Source organism: Drosophila montana, unplaced genomic scaffold, assembly GCF_035044405.1.
Source record: "Drosophila montana isolate Dmon_TW-CO22-7 unplaced genomic scaffold, ASM3504440v1 contig_1761_1, whole genome shotgun sequence".
Taxonomy (NCBI): domain Eukaryota; kingdom Metazoa; phylum Arthropoda; class Insecta; order Diptera; family Drosophilidae; genus Drosophila; species Drosophila montana.
Genome location: NW_026996690.1, coordinates 660,363 through 681,222, shown reverse-complemented (window position 1 = coordinate 681,222; position 20,860 = coordinate 660,363). Strand labels below are relative to the sequence as shown.

At 39.1% G+C, this 20,860-nt stretch overlaps 1 protein-coding gene across 1 annotated transcript in view; it reads right to left on the bottom strand.

Annotated features, from left to right (window-relative positions):
• The window catches only part of pb (proboscipedia), a 42,068-nt gene that overhangs the window by 8,261 nt on the left and 12,947 nt on the right, over positions 1-20,860 (bottom strand). Inside the window, exon 3 of the mRNA XM_064700442.1 lies at positions 17,236-17,250. Within this exon, the coding sequence (XP_064556512.1) occupies positions 17,236-17,250 (15 nt within the window). The remainder of the gene's footprint in view (positions 1-17,235; positions 17,251-20,860) is intronic.

Sequence of the window (20,860 nt, the reverse complement as noted above, 5' to 3'; positions counted from 1 at the left end):
GAAACTAGGTGCCAAAGGCAAATGGCTAAGTTTTCCCTAAGTCCTAAGTGTACCCAGGACTTGGAAATTCTGATATGGCTAATGGAAGGCCATATAATAATATTTTTTTGACTTGATTTTTAACTCCAGCCTTGCTTAAAATAGATCTATCAGAGTTACCAATCACTTAAAAGATCAAATAAAATTGTTATGGGTCTCTAATTGTTCTGTTATCCGAAAAAATAGATTCTCAGTGCTGCCACCCTACTATATATGAAAGGCTTGGCAGCACTCAGTGTATGACTTTTGCTTCAGTTGAGTCCAAAATAAGAGATATAATGTATTTAACAAATAAAAGAATGAATGTCAACAATTAAGTAATATTAAACGCCGTTTAAATTCTTTACTTATAATGGGCTCAGTGTATTTGCCTCATTTAAATCATTCTCAAGTCCCATACCAAGGAATGTGGCTTTTTTGCTGGGCAGCCGCCCTTTGCCTTTTCCTTTCGCCACGACACTAAACATGTGCATAAGTACGCTGGGTCTTGGCTGTGGGCTTTGGGCTTAACCACTTACACGTGTTAGTCCATAAGGATGCACATTACGAACATTTGTGGACACATGAATGGGACAGCGGTCAACAAGGTGGACACAATTTGTGGCAGGACCTTTGAACGGCGCTGCCAAAGAACAAACACGATGACCAAAAGTGGACACTGTTCAGGGGTTAGAAAAAATGACCTCAATTTATCTTGTAAAATTTTCTGGATCTAGCTAAAACTGGCTGCCACCAGGGGGGAGGGGAGGGGGGGCGTCGAGTTAGAAGTGGCACATTCTGTGGCTTGAGTTATGTTGCAAAACTTTAAAGGCCCAGCCTGAAAGTACTTACTGGAATTTTGTGGGGAATGGAAAAAGAGATGGGCGCTGAGCACAGCGAGTGCCATGACAAATTCAATCAAAAAAGTCCGCCCAGGCTGGGAACGATGTTCAGATGGGGATTGGCTAGGTGGAGAACGGATGTGCAGCTTACATGGACGGCTTCTCGGCTTCAGCTAATTCAAATGCCAAATGCTGCAATGCGTTCTGATGCGATGCAGTAAAAATGACAACAAAAAGACACAGCTACAGATACAGATACAGATGCAGAAAAGCAGAGCTGATGCTGGAGCTGAAGCTCTGGTGTGGGTCGACAAATGTACGAATGCGCAGAGCTGCATCATTAATCATTTCGAGCCAAGGAAGACAACGACCGAGACGAGACGCAAAAGAAGGCGATGACGACGACGACGAAGACGACGTCGACCACGTTGAGGCAGCAGAAAAAGTCAATTTCTCATGAAAATATTTTGTATCTGTATCTATTTGCTGTGCGTCTACAAAACTACGAAACAAACTAAAGGAAAAACGTGGCATTTTAAACTGGAGCCACAGTTGCTCGTATCTATTTTATTGGCTACTCGATTGACATTCAAGACAAACGTGGCTTAAAGCTCAGATTGCTCACATGCTGCTCGCTGGCCAATCCCTGGCCGAGTGGCCACCGCAGGGTGTCCGGCACTGGAGTGCCGCTGATTAGCTGCCAAGCGGGAGACAAAGGGCAAGCTAGGGCCCAGATGAAATGTCTTCAATCATTTAATTGTGGGCTAGATTGACATTCATGCGAAAAGTGTACAGCACTTGCGCCAGGCCGGGCATTTGCTCTGGATTAGTTTTAATTAGCCTGGCCGAAAGGGGTTGAACGAACAACGACAACAACAAGAACAACAACAAGAATAATAACAACAAAAGCAGCAACAAAATATTACGATTACGTGTATCCTAATCCAGAGGATTGGGCGGCGGGGTTCAGTGTTCAGAATGCTTTTACCGAGCTGCCAGTTTCAAAGATAAATTAGAGAAATATATTTAATGACTTTTCATGACCAGCAAATGTCAACAAACAGAACAGTCACAACAACGACAACGACAACAACAACAACAATGATAACAAAACTATCTGCAGGCTGAGGAGTGTGGATTGTTTATCTAAGCGGTAGGACCCTCTTTGTTGGTAGGTGTGAAAATTGTTGATTAATGTTCCGTTTTCGAAGTGTGATTGTCGCGCGTAGTTTTAAATTTAAATAATATTTGATGATAAATAAATATATATGCATCCAGTCGGCTTTCGAATGTTTAATCTATGTAAAAGGAAATTCAAAATTAAAGACTGCTCTAGTCGGGATTGGCCGACTAGGGAATACCCTGAACCTTCTTCTATTAACACCGATAGCCATAAAATAAAAAACAATTGATCTGTATATACTATTATAGAAATTGCATGTCAAATTTGGTGACTCTAGCTCTTTAAACCTAAGAGATTTGCTCGAAAACGGGAATTTGGACAGATTCGGACAGATAGACGGACAATGTCAATTGATGCGGATCAAGAATATATATACTTAATGCGGTCGGAGATGGTTCCTTCTTCTTGTTAAATACATTTGAAAAAAAAAACAGCCCTTTTTACCCATTTTAAATAATAATAAAATAAAGCAAAAATTAATTAATGTCTTCTCTAACTTCGTTTATAAAAACGATTTTATGAATAATCTAGTTCACAAAAATTCGCTTCCGGTATTAATGCGATTATTTTAATTTAATTAAATGCATAAGCTCCATCTATTTATTTTATTTTATGAAGCTTTTAAAGATTGTCGAACATATTTTGCATATGTTGGACACTAGAAGAAAATGCCAAAGAAATCTTATTTTCCAAACAATTTAATTGGGTTTATAGAACTTTCAACATAACTTTTAATTTAAATTAAAGCTTAAATGTGCTTTCAAAGCTCCAGCCTTGATTTTCGTGATCTTACAATAATAAAAAATGCATTGAAAATTAAATCATGCTGACTGACGTTCTATAATAAGAACTGGGATTTCAATGGATTGTTCTATGGCAGCTATATGATTTTGTGGTCCGATGTTTAAAAAACTTTACTCAAATCAGTCAAAATCGCAGTATCATAATGCTAAAGACGCCCTGTCGATGCATTACATATTTCACAACCAAATAATAATACCCTCTGCAAGGGTATTAAATTATAACCTATAAATTTATTTTCTGTTAACCATGAAAATCAAAAAGCCATTAGGCAGCATTTGAGAGCCAAGGAGAGAAGAACAAAACTCTGATATCCGTTTAAATATGGTCACATTTTTTTAAAGCTTTTATGATTAAAAAAAGTTGCCTACGTTTTAGTACACTCACACACATACACACACTCACACACAGGGAGAGTTGCTCGTGGCAAATCGTCATTGAATCAAGTTAAATACTTTAAAGCGGCTCAAATTGAAAAACTTTCAACATGGCCCGCACAACTATGTATTGAGCTATGTGCATATACATACATATATGTATATATATGTGTGCTTGTATTTATGTACTTTACTTTCATATATATTTTTTATACAGATGCGCATGTGTCTAAAAATGAAAGAAAGAAGCATTTCGGCTCGTCTCGTCTCGTCTTGTCAGGGAAATATGAAAGCTGTTGGTAAACTTTTATGCAGCGCCTAAGCCCCTGGCCCACAGACGTTCCCCTCTCCAGCTCCATCCCCATCCCCGTTCCCAGCTCCATCAGCAGCTACGCCACTGTCTCTGCCCTTGCCTCTGGCTGTGTCTCCGGTCTGTCATTTTGGCCTGGCGCACTGCTGCGAGCATTGCCTCAGCCATGGCTCAAATATGAAATCCATCAGGGATGCTAAGAGCTGTCAATCAAAATCAGCGAGGGAAACTTTTTCAGCGTTCAACAAAAAATTTACATTTCATTTTTTTACCTCTCTCTCTCCCTCACTCTCACTCTCACTCTCTCTCTGCCTATGGCGGGGTTGATCAGGATTACGCTCAGCATGTTGGCCAGATTGAAAGCAAATTAAAAATGAAATTTAAAAGTGTCCCCAAACGCAAACGCAGCATCAATGGAAAATTAATGTCAATTTAAAAAGCTGTCGTTGAGCTTTCGAATTTCGTTAGCAAATCGCCAAAAATGACAACAATTCTGCACGCTGGCCACAAATTATGTGACTTTACCAAATGCGATTACAACAAAGCACCTTGAACAATAAAAAACCAACTATCCACAGCAAGACGAAGAAGTATTTGGACCCCGTTGCCAACTGAGTATCGAGCGTGGCAAAAATTCCATTTAAAGCTGCGCAGCTTTTTGCCATAAAGGGCGAAGGGATTACGAGGGGGAAAGGGGGCGGGGGCGCTCAACAATAGCGATCGCTGTACAAAAAGTGCCGCCGGCTCATAGAAAAGAGACCAGAGTATGAAAAATTATCAACGTGCACATTGTCTAGGGTTGCCACACGGCGCAGACAATGACAGCTCGAAGGCCAAAAACCAGCTTAAGATCGTTTGAAGTCTTGGACAACTCTTTGAATACACTCGAATGAATGAATGAATGAATGGCAGCAGCAGTAGAAGCAGCAGCAGCAGCAGCAGCAGCAATGGCCGACCGTGCCATGATTAATCAATAATTGTTGTTTTGGAAATGCAACAAAAGCGTCGCCAAGTGGCGAACAGCGGACAGCAGCAGCAAAAGTGCGGGTAGCCAGTGTTGCCACCAGACGCAGTTAAAGATGTGGCTGCCGCATTTCTCTTGCTCCAGGTTTCGGTTTCTGTTTCGGTTTCGGTTGCGGCATTTGACAGATCAACGCGCGCTGACAGCTTTCTGTGTTGTTGTTGTTGCTGTTGCTGTTGTTGTTGTTGTTGTTGTTGTTGTTGGGTTGCCATTGAGCAATGTTGAGCATAATTGATGATGCGGCTTTGGCTTTTGAATTTGTGTGTTGCTTTTTGTTTTGTTTACGATGGAGGTTTCTTGATCGCATTGGCTTCACGCCATGCTCCACGTATGTGAATCCCTGAGTTATTTATTAATTATGTGTGCTTTTTTTTTTGTGATCGATTGAAGCGAATAGAAGCGAATTTCAGCTGTTTGATCGCATCGGCTACTGTTTATGTTCACGGCTTATTGCTGATGATAGGTGAGTGAGTAGTGGAAAACCTGTCCAGACAACAGACCGTGGTCAATTAGAATGCGGTAGCCCTCTAATTAGAATTGAGCCGGCAACTGAATATTGATTATGCCTAGTTCAGTAACTAAGCGTATAATGAATTGAAAGAATTGGCAATATTTCTGATCAGAAAATGTGCAATTTTTACGAAACAGTAAAAACTGCTCGAATGGGCATTTAAATCGATCTCAAACGTTTTTCGTACAGTTTTCCCCTCTCTAATGAACAGTTCGTTCAATTTTCTTATGCTTCCCTTATCGAAATGTTAAAATTGTGTAAAGTACGGATTGGTAAAACTTACAAATCAATGTCTTGTGTCAATATTTCTGGTCAGAAAATCTATAATTTTAATGAAAAAGTAAAAACTGAATGAATTGAGTGCGATTTCTTATACTCCTCTTTTCGAAGTGTTCAAATTGTGTGAAAGTGAAAAACCATTTTCTTTGCACCAATATTTCTAGTCAGAAAATTTTAATGAATAGGTAAGAACTGAGTCAAATGGGCATTTCCCTCCATGTCAACTGTGTTTCGTACATTTTCCCCCTATCCAATAAACAGTTAGTTCAATATACTTATACTCCTCTTTTTGAAGTGTTCAAATTGTGTGAAAATGAAAAATTAATTTTTTGAAACAATATTTCTTTCAGAAAATCTATAATTTGGAACCGGGAAAACCTTCGTTAAATGAACATTTCCCTCCACATCAACTGTTTTTTGTTTAGTTTCCCATCTCTAATGATCAGTTAGGTGCATTTTCTTATAAGCGTCTTTCAACTACATTCTGTGTATCACACAAATTACCTAGCAAGAACATGGCAAAACAAAGCAGACTTTGACAGCAGCTGTTAAATTAAGCAAGAGAATGAGTTAACTGGCACCTTAAGGTGCCTAGTCGGCTAGACTTTTATAAGAATAAAATTAAATTGATCATGTTTTGTTGTAGTACAATATTTTTAAAGGTTCTTCAATGTTTAGTTATTTTTATGTTCTTTGCTGCTCTGTAAAATTGAAAATTGACGCCCTGCATTACTTGCCAAATGGTCAGCGCGTCGAAGTCATTGCCATTGTTTGAAGATATAAAATTTATTTTTCTGCTCGATTTGATTCACATTAAATAAGCTGTTAAAACGCAAGTAATTCCGGAGTTGGAAATGGAAATGCCACAATCATTTTGGGTGCAGCCAAAGGACTCAGATATCCGACTGGGATAAGAAAAGCGCGAACTCATGGCCAGCTCAGAGCCCAAGGACCGCCCAGTGCAAATATTTTTTAGGCCGGAGACGGCCGAGGAAATTGCCGCATTCCACAAACCGAGGACCAGGATGAGGACGAGGACGACGACGAGGCAGCATCAGCTCAACCTGTGGCCGGTTCGCATCACGTCGTTTCCGTGCCCGGAGCAAAAATGAAAATATACAAATACATATAAATAAGATTGCGCATGTATTCGCGACTCGATGGAGTATGGGTAAGGTAGAGAGGGGTGGAGGGGGAGAGGGGGGGCTAAGCAAATGCCCAGGCAGCAAACTTTGCTTGAAACAACAAAATAATGCCTCATTTTTTCTTATCGCCGCAATAAAGCAGCATAAACGCTTCATTTCCATTTGTCTCGCAGCAGAATCGCCCTCAGCCAGCTGCAGAGACGCAACGTCACTCGACCCGCTCTTGGTCAGAGGGGGGAGGGAAGTGTGGGGAATTTATATGAAGAGGGTGAGCGGAGCGAAGGAAGTTACATGGCGTTGGCCACCCAGTCGGCGACGCCGGCTGTCCACATCAGAAGGTTTGCCGAAGAACAGCAGAAGAGACGAAACAAATAAAAGAAAAACCGTTTACACGCCAAGCTCAAGTTTCTTTCTTTCTTCTACTACTTACTACTTCTTGCAATTTTGCCCTCTTCTCAGTTTCGTCATTTCTTATACGCCATCAGTCCGCCGTTGTTGTTGTTGTTGTTGTTGTTGCAGTATTTTTATCGCCCGTAAGTTTTGCTTATTTTAAACACGAACGCCCAGCAACACCGCAAACCCCACAACAACAACAACAACATCAACAACAACAACCGGCGGCACAATATTCACGGTAAATAAAAAAAAATTCGAAGAAAAAACAAAAGTCACTTCCGTTGCGCAAAAGGAAAACGCGAAAAGTCTGCAGACGACGACTGTGGGCAGTGCCCCCCTCCGCCTTAGGAATAGATGTAGAATTTACAACTTCTAATTAGATGAAAAACAGTCGCAGATTTTGCGAAAAAAAAACTTAAAACTAAACTAAATTATAAGCATAAGCTTAAGCACACACGGAAGAGAAATCGTATGAGACGGCGATTAAAAAATGGCAATAATTATATTTTATATTAACTTTCATCTGGGTTAAGACGATTAAATATGTAGTAAATATAAAGACATATTTATGAGCACTTTTAAATGGACACATATCCAAATGCTAATGATTGAATTGAGAGTGATCTGGAGGTACTTAATGGATTTACTGTATTAAGTTATTATCTTCTTTCATGTAAACGGAATTCGGCAACCTATTTTAATATAAGACCTAAGCCAAATTATTATTTCTACATCAATAAAGAATTAGATCGGAAATTAAACAACATGCGGTCATTCCTATCAAACTCTGTCATAAAATACATGAGAGAGCAATCAGAAATTCTTATTAGCAAACCTGATCTTGGAGAACGTAGACTGCCCTATGGAGATACAAAACTTTATGTTTCAGATCCATTTACTATAAAGTTTGTTGGTTTCATCGATAACTAATACCAGAGCTTTATCTGCAGAATCAGTTTTTAAAGAATATTGAGACAGACCTGAAAAATCGATATATTTAGGACTTTCTTTCCTGACTGATTGACTGACTATGTCTATATCTATAGACTATCTTTCCTGTCTCATTGACTGACTATGTCTATATATGTATAAGACTATCTTTTCTGACTGATTGACTGACCGATCGTCTGACTGACATGACATCGAACTATATAAAACGTTATAAATTTGTCCAGCTGGCAACAGTCGTTTAGTAGAATTGCAAAAAAATAAAGTAAAAGACTGAAGACTGACTCTGATTTCTCTCTATAGGCACGTATAAATGCTTATAGAACATATCATATTATATGATTAGACTTATCAAATGACTTCCGCATACTTTGTATGCACAATTGTGTGCTCTTGATAGCTGAACAAATTGCCAATTGCACGTGTAATTCAATTTGTTTATGGCTAACCATTAGATTGCCTGGACTGCGCACTTGCCGGGGTGAAAGACCAATAAAACAGCTTTCAGCACGTTGCATTGAATGTACAGATAAGGGGAAAGAAATGTGATAATCTTGTCTCGATTGGCTAATTGACAAGCCAAAGCAGCAGATATATGTAGTATATATGGAATATATGAATATATATGTGTGTCTGGTAATCAACAAGTTTGCGACGAGTTGGCGGGCGCAAATGCAAATTAATTAGCGAGCTGTGCTGCGGCTGCTTTAATTGCGATCCCAACAACGGGGTCCACACGGCGTATGCGTGTTGCATGCACCAACCAAAGCTGACAGACGAGCACGGCCCGATAATTGAATTTGCTTGGTGTCCGTGTCCGCGTCCGCATCCGCATGCGTAGAACGCAGCTGTGGCTGGAGATGTTGCCTCCAATTTGCCACAGGCGCCGCCTTTAAATTTGAGTTATGGCAACCAACGAGTCGAAATGCGTATCCACATACATATGGACAATGTGAGCATGTATGTGTAACATGGCCATGTTTGCAGTGCGTGAATTTTGTCCCCGAAAAACAGGCTGCGGTAGTTGGTAGTTGCTGTCGTTGCTGTCGTTGTTGTTGCTGTCCAATATTAACCCTGCAGTGTACGTCTTGAGACATAAATCATCTAAATCACTCGAACGTTGCAGCTGCCTCTGCGTCCCGAGCCAAAGACATTAAATAAATCGCTGCCTGCCAAATGTTTCACATACGATTTGCCTAAGCAACTCCTCAGCGACGCTCTTTGGCAAAAGTTTTGCATTTTATGCCAGCTTCAGCTTCAGCTTTAGCTCCAGCTCCAGCTCCAGAGCTGCCTCTGGCTGTCAGCTTGTACGCCTCTACACCCATTCCTAAGCCGCCCTCCCGCCGCAGCAGTTGTGGCCCTCCCACTGCTTGTTTGTGGGGCTTCGTTCGGTTTTGGGTGGAGTGCTCCTTGGGCATGGCCATGTCAAGTGCATGTGTATGTTACATTACACACAGGTGGCGACATATGCTAAATGTCACATAGTTTAAGCTCCATTGAGGCAGCATATTCATGTGCTGCGCATATATCATTTATGAGATGCCAGCCCATGTGGCAAGCAGCACACTTTTGTGCTTATACAAAGTATAGATTTATAGATATATGAATTTGTGAAGTAGTAATTGAATTTAATTGTAGTTCAATATATGTTATGCCAATATATATTATTTCAAGAAACTCAATATAATTCCAATTCCAACTTTATGTTTTATAGATATATGAATTTGTGAAGTAGTAATTGAATTCAATTGTATTTGAATATATGTCAATATTTCAAGAAACTCAATATTATTCCATTTCGAATCGTAGGTTAAGAAAATTCTTCTCTATGTTCGATTTCGTAGTTAGAACTGTTTTTAGCTTTAGAAATCTTAGAAAAATGTTAAGAGATTTGGTGAACAAGAAAAGCTTAATTAATCTTAATAAATGAAAATAATTTAATTCATTTATTCCAATTTTGAAAAATATTCAATATTGCGATAAAATGAACTCGAGTTAATTTAGTTTACTTCATACATTTATATTTGAATATAATACCTGATAAGAAGCTATTGTTGAATAAATTGAATAAATTGATATTGAATGAGTTCTATTTCATGAGCAAACAAATCCCACTAAACTTTTCTATTTACTATACTGTCTATGTTTTTAATTACATAAAACTTACTTAAGTTATCCAATAAGAACTCTCATTTCTCCTGCATCTTTAGTATATTGCTTCCCAGTGGAATTCCCATCGCATTTTTAGAATGTTTTTATAAAAAACACTTATTATTTATACTTGTACGTTACCTAAACGTAGTCTAAAAAAACGAAAGCCTAAAAACTAACCTTAAAAATCGAATTTTCGTTTTGTTTTAAGTTTTCTGTTTGGGTCAAAAAGAATAATCTGATAAAATGATTAAGAACTTGCTCTAAAATGTTCCCAAAAATAAAAAATCCCTTTTAAATTACCTTTGCCTAGCCAAGTTTCTCAAGTTGTGCCCACTCGAAATTCTTAAAGCTGTTGCTTTCGACAACTTTGCACATGAAATACGAGTACTGAAAGCTGAAAGCCCATTTGTCCTTGTATCAGCGTAAACGCCACTACCGAATCTAGGTTGACTTATATACTTCCGCTTCCGGCAGCAGAACATACGTTTCGACTCCGCTTCAGCTTCAGTTCCAGCTCCAGCTCCAGTTTTGTGTATTTTCCCGTATTTTATGGCGGTATTATGCTGGCGTTCTGCCTTCTGGTGGGGCCCGTGCCGAGTGCTGGGCGCAGAAACAGAATTTTATGCAAATATCCTAATCAAATTCACATTTTGAAGTTCAACTGTTTTATCCAAAACTTTTACCTTCGGCTTACGCCCGCAAAGCTGCCGCCGCTGCCTGCGACGCGTGTTGTAGACGCCCCCAGCCCCGCCGGCTCCAGAGATGCCGCCCATTTTTAATTTATTTCCACTTAAAAAACGAAGTGTGCGACGAGTAGGCAAGAAAAGAAGGCCATGGGCATAGGCTCAGTGTCCCAGACCCAGTTCGCAGTTCGCAGTTCCAATCCCAATCGCTCAGCTGCCTCATTCTGCCTCATCCCTCATCCTTGGGCATCCGCAGTTCGCATCCTGTGCGTGCGTCCGGTGGAGCGCGGCTGCGAGGATGTGTTTGGGTTTTGGGTTTTTGGTTTTGGATGGTGTTATCGGGTCGACGGGTGGGTGTTCGCGTGGCTCGATGCCATGCACACCACAGTGGCAATATCCTCATCCGCCCATCGCATGCTCAACGCCTGCGAGGGGTGGGTTGTCCTCGTCGTCATCCTCCATATTTTCACTTATCACAGCTCCCACTCTGCGCGCTGCTGTTTAGCCCAAAAAACTTAAATCCGCATGTCGAAAGCGATTAAACAGTTACCGTGTGCCTGTCCTGGATGTCCTGGCACTCCTGACTGCTGGCTGCTTCTTCATTTGTTCGGAATTAAAACAAAAGCAGCCAAAGGATAAAATTAGTCACCGTGGTGACAGTAATTCAGAGCGCCTCTCTCTCTCTCCTCCTTCCCTCACTCTTTCTCTCTCTGCAGTATAATGCAGGAGGATACAGAGTCGCAGAGGAACTTCCCACTCCCGTTGTGGGAATTCGTTGCGCCACTCGGCAACAACTGTGCAACATTCGCGTCGTCGTCCTCGGCGTCGGCGTCGGTGTCGGCTCTGCCGGGTGATTAATTGCAATTTAAACGGTTTCAATTAAGGCAATGCGCATCTTTCTGCTGCACAGCATCCAGAGCCCACAGAAAGAGCAAACACTTTTTTTCTAAACTCGTAATATCAATGGAATTGATGGAATTGACAGACAACTGCGGCAGCTGGTGTTGTCTCGAGATTTGTATATCCGTTGCGCAGATACTTTTTACAAAATTAATGAATGGTTTTCTATGAATTTTCTATAATTGAGGGAACTGCACTTTAATGCTAGCTAAAGCGTAGCAGTTTTTTTATAAGCCTGCAAATCTGTAATATTATTCATTTCATTCATTAGGCAAGAAAGTTACAAATTCGATTCGCTAAGCTGTATTTATAAAATGTGCAATACTTGAAGATAGTTGAACTATATTTCTGTTGCTTTGCTTAAGGCAATACTTTCCATACATTAGCCTCGGATTTGAGCCCGGAATCTCGTTGTGCTGTAATCTGTATTATAATATTGAATAAATTAAATTCGACACAATATATACAGATGCTCGGCAGTAGACAGTACCTCATCTTTATTGTAGGCCGATTTTAAAAACTACATTTAAAAAGATGTTGAGTAACTCTTACAGATACGGATCGTTAAAAAATATGTTTGCTTTTTCTGGCTATCAGTAATCGATATGTCTACATTTAAGTTTAAATATATTTAAATTTAATAAAAATCTCTCTTTATACAAATTTTATATTATATTATTAATATTGGTTATTTATTTATTCCCTTTAAGCATTCATTAAATTAAATTACATTTAAGCTCTCTGAAGATAAACAGATTTTGGATATATTTTTCTAGCTATCAGTAATCGAACTTGCAAAATTTAAGTTTAAGATATTTAAATTTAATAAAAGTCTCTCTGTATAATAATTTTATATTATATTTACCTATAAACATTCATTTTGCATCAAACTAAATTATATTAACTAAGCTCTCTGAAGATAAACAGATTTCGGATATATTGTATTGAGAATTGCTAAAGTGTAGTTGTAAATTAATCTAATTCGTGGTCGAGAATTTGGAGTAAAGTAATGTAAATGTTTATACTTTTTTGCGAATATATACTGCTTTTTTATAGTCGTCTTTAGTTAAAGATACGACTTTAATAAATTGAGTAAGCTAAAGCGCAATCTAGTCAGCTTTTTGTAAAGTGGAACAGAAACTTTCCACCTATTTTATGCAATTGCCCTAGTTTTATCACTAATAGGCTTTTGAGTCCTAATCCCAACAAATAACTGGCTTTCCTTAAAGGGATTGAATCAAGTGCCGAATAAATAATAATAATAATAATACTAAATATATCGTTCAGTCTTTAACACTGCTAAGCTCTTCACACCCCGAAGACAACAGCTTGTTCTTGTTTATTATAGTTAAAATTAGCTGTCCATGATTTATAGTAATATTCGACATATTCGTCAATGTATGTTGTATCTATTCCACATATTCATCCCCTGAATGTTTGTGAATGTTTGTCTAACGACATTATGTTCCCGCCCCTTGCGCAGTTGTTGCCATGGTCAAGACACAACAATACCAATGAGACGCCGCGAGTGCAGCCCAGGATTAATTTCTAATTTCGCCTAATGCTCCGCCAAGTGTTTCAGTTTGTGTTTGGCGCGTTGTTTACATTTTGTTTGTCGTGTTGTTTTTTTTGTTTTTGTCTAATTTACCTTGATAAAATGATGCCAGAGCCAGTGCCACCGCCAGTTGTGGTCCCATTTCCATTCCCATTCCCAAACCCATTCTCGATGTTTGTTTGTCCCTTCCCATGGCCCAGTTGCCAGGTCGCACTGCCCTACCCCCAGGCTGTCTCCGTCCCGGCCTCTAAATACAGCCCAGTCCGGACTCTTTGGCTCGGGCTAGGGCTCGGTCTTAGGCTCTGGCTTGGCCTTCGGGCCCACATGCTTGCCACCATCATTAATCATGACGTTTCAGCTCTGACACATTTGCCCGATCGGCAGCAGCAGCAGCAGCAGCAGCGGCGGCGGCGGCCACTGCGGCGGCGGCTACGCACTATTGTAATGAAAACGTTTTCAGAGCCCTCAGACTGACGGCTGCCTTGTCGAGACGAAGACCCGAGAAGACGGCCGAGAGTCGGGGGGCGCACAGCGGGCCCCTGGACGACGACACGTCGATGGACAATGAAATCGAGAGATGAGCAATTTGAAGGCAAATATTTTCATAATGCGACCACAACACAACCCACACGCCGCACATTCACATGTAAATATTGGCCAACTATTTACGAACTATTAGCCACAGTTATAGACAGACTAATTGTAGCTGAGAATTATAGCAGTGGCAGGGGGTTTGGCATGAATCTGATGATTTGTGTACACCTCTTAGAGGAATTGTTATATTTCGCTCGGCAAATGCAAACTTAATGAGTTACTTTAATGGGCTTACTTAGAATAGTTTATAGATTCTTATGAGTAGAACGGGCTTTCAATGCGGGCTTGTCTTATATATTTTACGAATGAATTATAACTTGTTTTAGGAAATCAGAGTTCAGTTTTTTTGAGTTTGTTGTTCAAATAAAATATAGGAAATATGGGTTTATTTAATTCAACGAATTAACTTTTATTTATAATTACAATGTGAAATGGAACACTTGGCTTGGCTTGTAGGCTTGGTTAATGTAAAAATTGAACAAATATTTGTAAAACTTTAAAGAATACTTGACAAGTGTTTAAACTTTGAGCCCAAGAGCGAATATTTAGTTATTAAGAAGAGCAGCTATTAATACAAACACAGTGAAAACTGCCTTGGCCGGACAGCGACACTTTTGTACGTTCTAGAGATGTGTCCGCCTAATAGAGAAAAATAGATTGGGTGTGGACTGATTTTATATATATTATATATATATAACCTCCGTTTAATATAAGTGTCCGTTAGGATTGTTTGTACTGTACTATCACGTTTATCGTCTGATAATTATGCTTTAAGAAATGATGCTTAAAACATTTATAAATCAGCATTAAAGCACAAGAAATTCTATAAAAGTATGTGAAACCTATTGCTAATTAAACAAAAGAATTTCTTAAATTAAATATTGAAAACTTGCGTGAAATTTCTTGCAATTATCGAAAAGATCAAGCAGTTTTAGGAGGAAAATATATTTTTTATAGTACGTTGCTGACATATATACTGTTCCTTTGCCCTGGCGACCCGCTGGCCAATAAGGTAAAAGCATTTAGGGTTGGGTAAGAGGTCACAGGGTGGTCAGGCAAAGGGCATATTCCGCTGCTGCTGCTCCTGCTGCCGGCTGTTTTACTGTGCAAGCGATACAATAATTGCTCTGGGCCTTCGTCGCCGTCGTCATTGTCATTGTTGCGGCTTTGGCATGATACACAAAAACAAACAAAAAAACAAAAACAACAAAAAACGAGTACAACAAAACAAGAATTCAGTATACAAAGCCGCCATTCATTTTATAGCCGGCGTTTGCAAACACACGCACACACACACATGCCTTGGTGTGTTTACACACACGACCCTGTCATGCAATGGTCACAGGGCCTCAGAGCTTGAGCGGGAGCAGGAGCCAGAGCTGGAGTTGGCCGGGCTAACGTGTTCTGTTCGATCGGACCACGACAATGGCAACAACAGCAGCACCACCAGCACCACCACCAAGAAGGTGACCGTTGTTGTTGTCATTGTGTATACACCAGTGTGTGTATGCGTCTCTGTGTGTGTGTGTGCGAGTGCCTCAATCATGTAATTATTTCCTCCGCAACCGCTTTACCAATACCGACGCGTCCGGGCACCAAAGTGACCAACACATGGAAACAGGAGTCGACGTCGACAAATGATATTACAAGTGGGGCCAACTTGGCAGGCATTGGAAAAAGAAAAAAAAAAACCGAAACTGGTAGCGTGTTTCGCTTTGGGTTTTGTTCTCTCTTTGTACATTTTTTATACGCTATACAAACAACAGAACAGAAACAGAACAACTAGGGAATCAAGAAAGAAAAGCTGTTGTCAAAACGCCGAAGTGCTGATGCCCTGCCAGAACCCTTAAATAAAAACATTCCCTCTAACGAACTATACAATATGTTAGCCGAACGCGTAAGATTAAAGATTTCATGGCACATTTAGTTTAAATAACCATTAGTCCATTTTTCTTATCTTCCTGGTAAACTGCTTGTTAGTTAAGAAGGCTGATATTAAGATTATTTGAGTTTAATTTTTCCATTCGTTTATCTATGAACTATTTAAATTGTGTACAATTTTATCTTCCTGGTAAAGTGTATGTTAGTTAAAAAGGCTGATATTAAGTTTATTTGAGTTTAATTTTTCCATTCGTTTATCTATGAACAATTTAAATTGTGTACAATTTTATCTTCCTGGTAAAGTGGATGTTAGTTAAAAAGGTTGATATTAAGTTTATTTGAGTTTAATTTTTCTATTCCTTTATCTCTGAACTCATTATATTGTATACAATTTTGAAAATATGCCAGGTTAGGAATGTGGCAAAAACATATGGAAGACCAATATTTTATATTTACTATACATTTGGTTAAATGCATTTTCTATTGGAAATTTGCCGTTTTTAATTCACATTGAATATATAACATGCACTTGCAGCCATATCAGCTGGCATGTTAAAGTAACTGTTAAATTACTCAGGACTGGAAGATATCGCGCAAAGCTCTATAATTTTGGTTATTAAAGAATATACTTATTTATGTTTGCAAGGTCTTTGATTGTATTTCCGTTCTGTGAAATACCGAAATCTGTTGTTAAATGTCATTACTTCAATACGAAATCTAGTGTAAGCAGTTCTTCGTAATAGCCGTGCATTCTTCATGACAAAGTTGCTTGACCTTCCGCTGCTTGGTAAGAGTATAAAAAGTACAAAAAAACGCCAAAAAAGTAGAGGCAGAACGGTGTGCATGTATGTTGTATGTTTGCGTGTGAGTGTGTGTATCTTTGCGAGAGGTAAAAAACAATGTTTCGTGTTTTTGTTACTCAATTTAATTCAGGTAAAATATTTTTTTATCCAGGCCCACAGCGCTCTTAAACTTTGGTCACGAACATGAAAAAGCGTCGTTTCCGTCGAATTGGTCGAAAATGGTTGACGGTTGATTGGCTCAGTTTTTGGTCGAGCCTCAGGGAGAGGCCGTCGTCTAGACGAATCGAGTTTCGATTCAAAATGGCAGCCAACTAACCCACCGACTATTAAAATGAACGCGAGTAAAGTAAAGTATTTATATTAAGCAAATAGAAAAGTAAAACTAGATTCCCAAAAAGAAAACAGAAAAAGAAAAATGTAATTATGTTTATAATAATTTCACTCTTAATGCTTTTATCTATGCCTTTGCAGCTTGTTTTGACCCATTCAAACACAGCCGAAAACAAGGCTGAGAAAAAAGCAAATGGCAAAAAATTCAATGGAAAATTAAAATGGCAAAACGAAAAAAATGTCTTAAATAGGTAGCTGTTTCATTTGCGGCTTTCAACATAACCTTCGCACACTTTTTAGTATTTTAATAACATTTAATTATGTTTGCGGTCTCGGAGCTCATTTGCAAACCCAATTTCTGTATATTCCAGCCTTCTATAGTCGTGTTTATTATTTATTTTGGTTTCTCGAACTCAAACGAATGCAATTTGCTGTACTTATGTAGCCAATTTAAAATGTTGTGGTTTTGATGTTGCGCAATGGTAAGAAACAATTTGTACTTACTTATGGAATTATCACCTGGAAAATAAAAGAAATAAAAAAAGCTTAATCAATAGTCATAATAATATTAAATATTTTTTTTAGCTTAGAAATATTTATATATATAAAACGCTAACTAAAATTGTAATATCAAGTAATCATTATAATAGCCTAAAAAGGAAGGTTAAATTATGTTTAAGATTTTAAACGAATTGCAAGGCTAACAAATTTATATTTTGTATTAGTTCTTAATCTAAGTTTTGGTTTTGTATTCGATGTCAAAGACATCCTACCAATATAAATCAAGTCACATCTATTCCTCCTCTATAAGGCTGACACTCAACAGACTTTTCACTGTACTTCTGAATGCTAATGCATAATATTCAGATATATAGCAAAGTTTTTTGACAAATAGTTTAAGACTTTCATCAAATAGATACTTTTTATAATTTCCATAAAGCTAGGTAGATCAATGTAAGAAGACGTCATCCAATTCAAATCAATTCAATCAGAAAAAAAGGTTTTTTGATTTTTCCTTCTAGGAAATTGTGATGTTCGTTGGAATTTTCTTTGTCTCTTGATGTGCCCAAGATCAACTATTCTATTTGTTCTATTTATGTAAAGATCAGCATTTGGTTTTTACTTTATCAATATACGAAAAAGTGCATATTTTGTTTGAAGCTACGCTAAGAGTCCCTCAGTTTATAAGAAAGTTTTCTGTAGACTTCAAATAGTTGAGTTTGTGGATACTAACTTACTTGTAAGCAAAGTATTATGAAATTGAGCACAAAAGTGGAAAATAATTAACCCCAAACTTGGTAGCGGAAGTTTCAAGTTGTTGCCACCGATGCCGCATGTGAGCGGACCCATAGTTAGAGCTTAAGCCGGGAGCCGGGAGCCGGAGCCGGAGCCGGAGCCGGAGCTGATAGGGCAACACATGCAGCACGTAACGAGCGGTCAAGAAAGTGGCCACTGTGTCCCGTCCCGGCCCGCTTCCGGAGTCAGCGACATCAGCAAAATATTAAACAACTTGCAAGCCAAAGTAATTGAGAAGTTTTCTGTCGCTCGATAGCAAAGAAAATGCTACTCCAACCACTTGCAGCATGTCTCAAGGAAGCCGTCGTGTCGTGTCTGCCAGTACATTATTTGCACAAAATTGAAGCAGGCGCCCAACCGAAATATCAAAGGAGTAATCACTCGGGGTTCGAGGCAGCCGGGGAGCTGGCTGCTCCACGAAAATAAAATCATGCGGTCGGAAATAATAGCGTCTGGGCTGGCAGTCGATTCTGGCTGGGAGTGGAGCCAAGTTTATGCAGTTTCATGAGCAACAGTCAAATGTATTGAGATTTTCGCCAGCAACGGGCAGCAGCTGCGTGATTAGCAAGTATTCGAATAGATAATAAGTAAATATGAATGTATTTATATTTATTGCAGCTGGCCAAAGCCCATGCATATGACTGGCACTTTGCTAGGAAGAACTAAAAGTTGCTTCAGCATTGTACAAACTCATTAGCTTTAAAGATGCAGCAGTTCAATCACCCGATTCGTATTATAACAAACTTTTTAAATTGATAAAGGCTTTAAGTGTTATGATATGCTCTTCCAAAGCATTAAGCAGGATACATTGTGCTGTGAAGTTTGGCTTGTATTAGGCAGAAGAATATATCTTTGACCATATCCAGTATATTTGAAGCCTGTAAATAATTTGAGACTTAGGCTTGGACTTATTATACAATTTCGTGATATGCTAGTTAATTTTAAAGGTATAATAGAAACGAATGAAATTGAATAAGTTGAAATATCTCAAAACTTTACTACTGGTTAAGAATATATTGAAGATCTGATCAAAGACATCAATAAACTGTATTTTAACATTTTCCAACACTTAAAAACTTGAACTTGGTTTCCAAAATACAGCAATTCAATGAAATTCGGTTTTTATGGGTTGTTAAATTTCAGAAATGGCTTGCTTCCATTGAGAACCTAAGCGGTTTTCAACCATGTTCAAAGACCATTTGCGTAATTGAAAAAAAGAACTCTACACTAATGTGTAAGAACGTTTTTTAAATCTAAGTGAACTTTAAAGTTGTTTTCTGTTGGGCTGCAGAGCCAAAGCCAGAGACTCAAAGCCAGAGTCGGACGCAGACGCAGACGCAGAGCAATGGCAACGCCTTGGTCAGTTCAAAATGATATCGTACATTGTTGTTGTTGTCGTAGTTGTTGTTGTTGTTGTTGTTGTTGTAGTTGTTGCCCCGTAGCTGACTGACAGTAGGTGTGACCAGTCTACTCATTCATTCTGACAGTTTTCCCACCCACTCTTGCACAAAACGCAATTTGTTGGATTGTAGGTTGTGCCCTCTAAGCACGAAAGGTAAAAGTGCTGGCCATGTCTAAATGTGTGTGTGAGTGTGTGTGTGTGTGGCTGTGTGTGTGAACCACCACCACTGAGGCCTTGCCTACAGCTTGTTGTGGTATCGTCTGGGCGGGGGTAGTAGAGCTTGTGGCGCCACAAACAGCATTTTTCGCAGTTGCCAGTCGCGTGTCTCTTTGGGCTGCGAGTCTTTAAATTTTTTTTCTACTCTATTCTCTTTTTTTTAGGCTGCGCTTGCAACTAATTTTCATTTCCAGCACAGTGCACCTTTTGGCTGTGGAGGCAGCGACAGCGGCAGACGTTGGGAAATCTTATTAAAAACTGAACAGTGCGATAAAATTGAATTTGCATTCAAAAGCCATTAACCGCAGCAGTCGCAGTTGTTGTTGTTGTTGTTGTTGTTGTTGTTGTTGTTGTTGGTGTTGTCAGACGTTGTCCTTGCAGCCAGAAATTAAGCAGGACTCGAGCGGAAGGCCCGAGCCGCAGCTTTAATATATCCTGCGTAAATCGAAGCTTGCAATTTGTGTGAATTTCCCGTATTTAAAATTCGCGCTGAAAAATTAATATTTCACGCACATTGGGCAAAATCAGCAACAGCTGCTATAAAAATTCATGCATACGTTTTATTTTTAAACTTTGCTTTCCATTTGGAAGCTGTACGTGCTGCAGCTGAAATCGATGCCAAAATTATTATATAATAAATGCCGCCACTCACGTGGAAAAATATTATTTTAATTGCATATCAATTTCACGCTCTTTAGCAAAATCAACGCAATTATACGCGAGGCAATTTGTCCAATGATCTGAACGATGCGTTTATTGCAAACACACGTGTGTGTGTGGCCAGACACAAACTCACACACACACACATATCCCCCCACCTGGTTACCATTTTGATACCAATTGACATTCAAAATTAGAGCTAAACGCTCTCCAATTACACAGCGCATGGGAGCATGTAACCATGGAGGTGCCTGCCAGCAGCTGGAGGGGCTCGGGGGTGTAATGTGACTCCAATTGGAACTGTTTGTTGTTGCTCGTAAATGGCCCACTTATTTCATTTTTATCTGCTGCCCATGTACGAATATCAATTAATAACTGCCGCCATCGCGTAGTTGTAATTACAATACTCGATACTCAATACACCAGATACTCGATACCTGTGCGTGTAATTGTACTATTGCTTGTGTTTTCAATTGCCAGTTATTTATTTATTTATGCACAATAAATCGGTCGACTTAATGGCATATCCTTATCCATAGAATCCAATGCATTTGT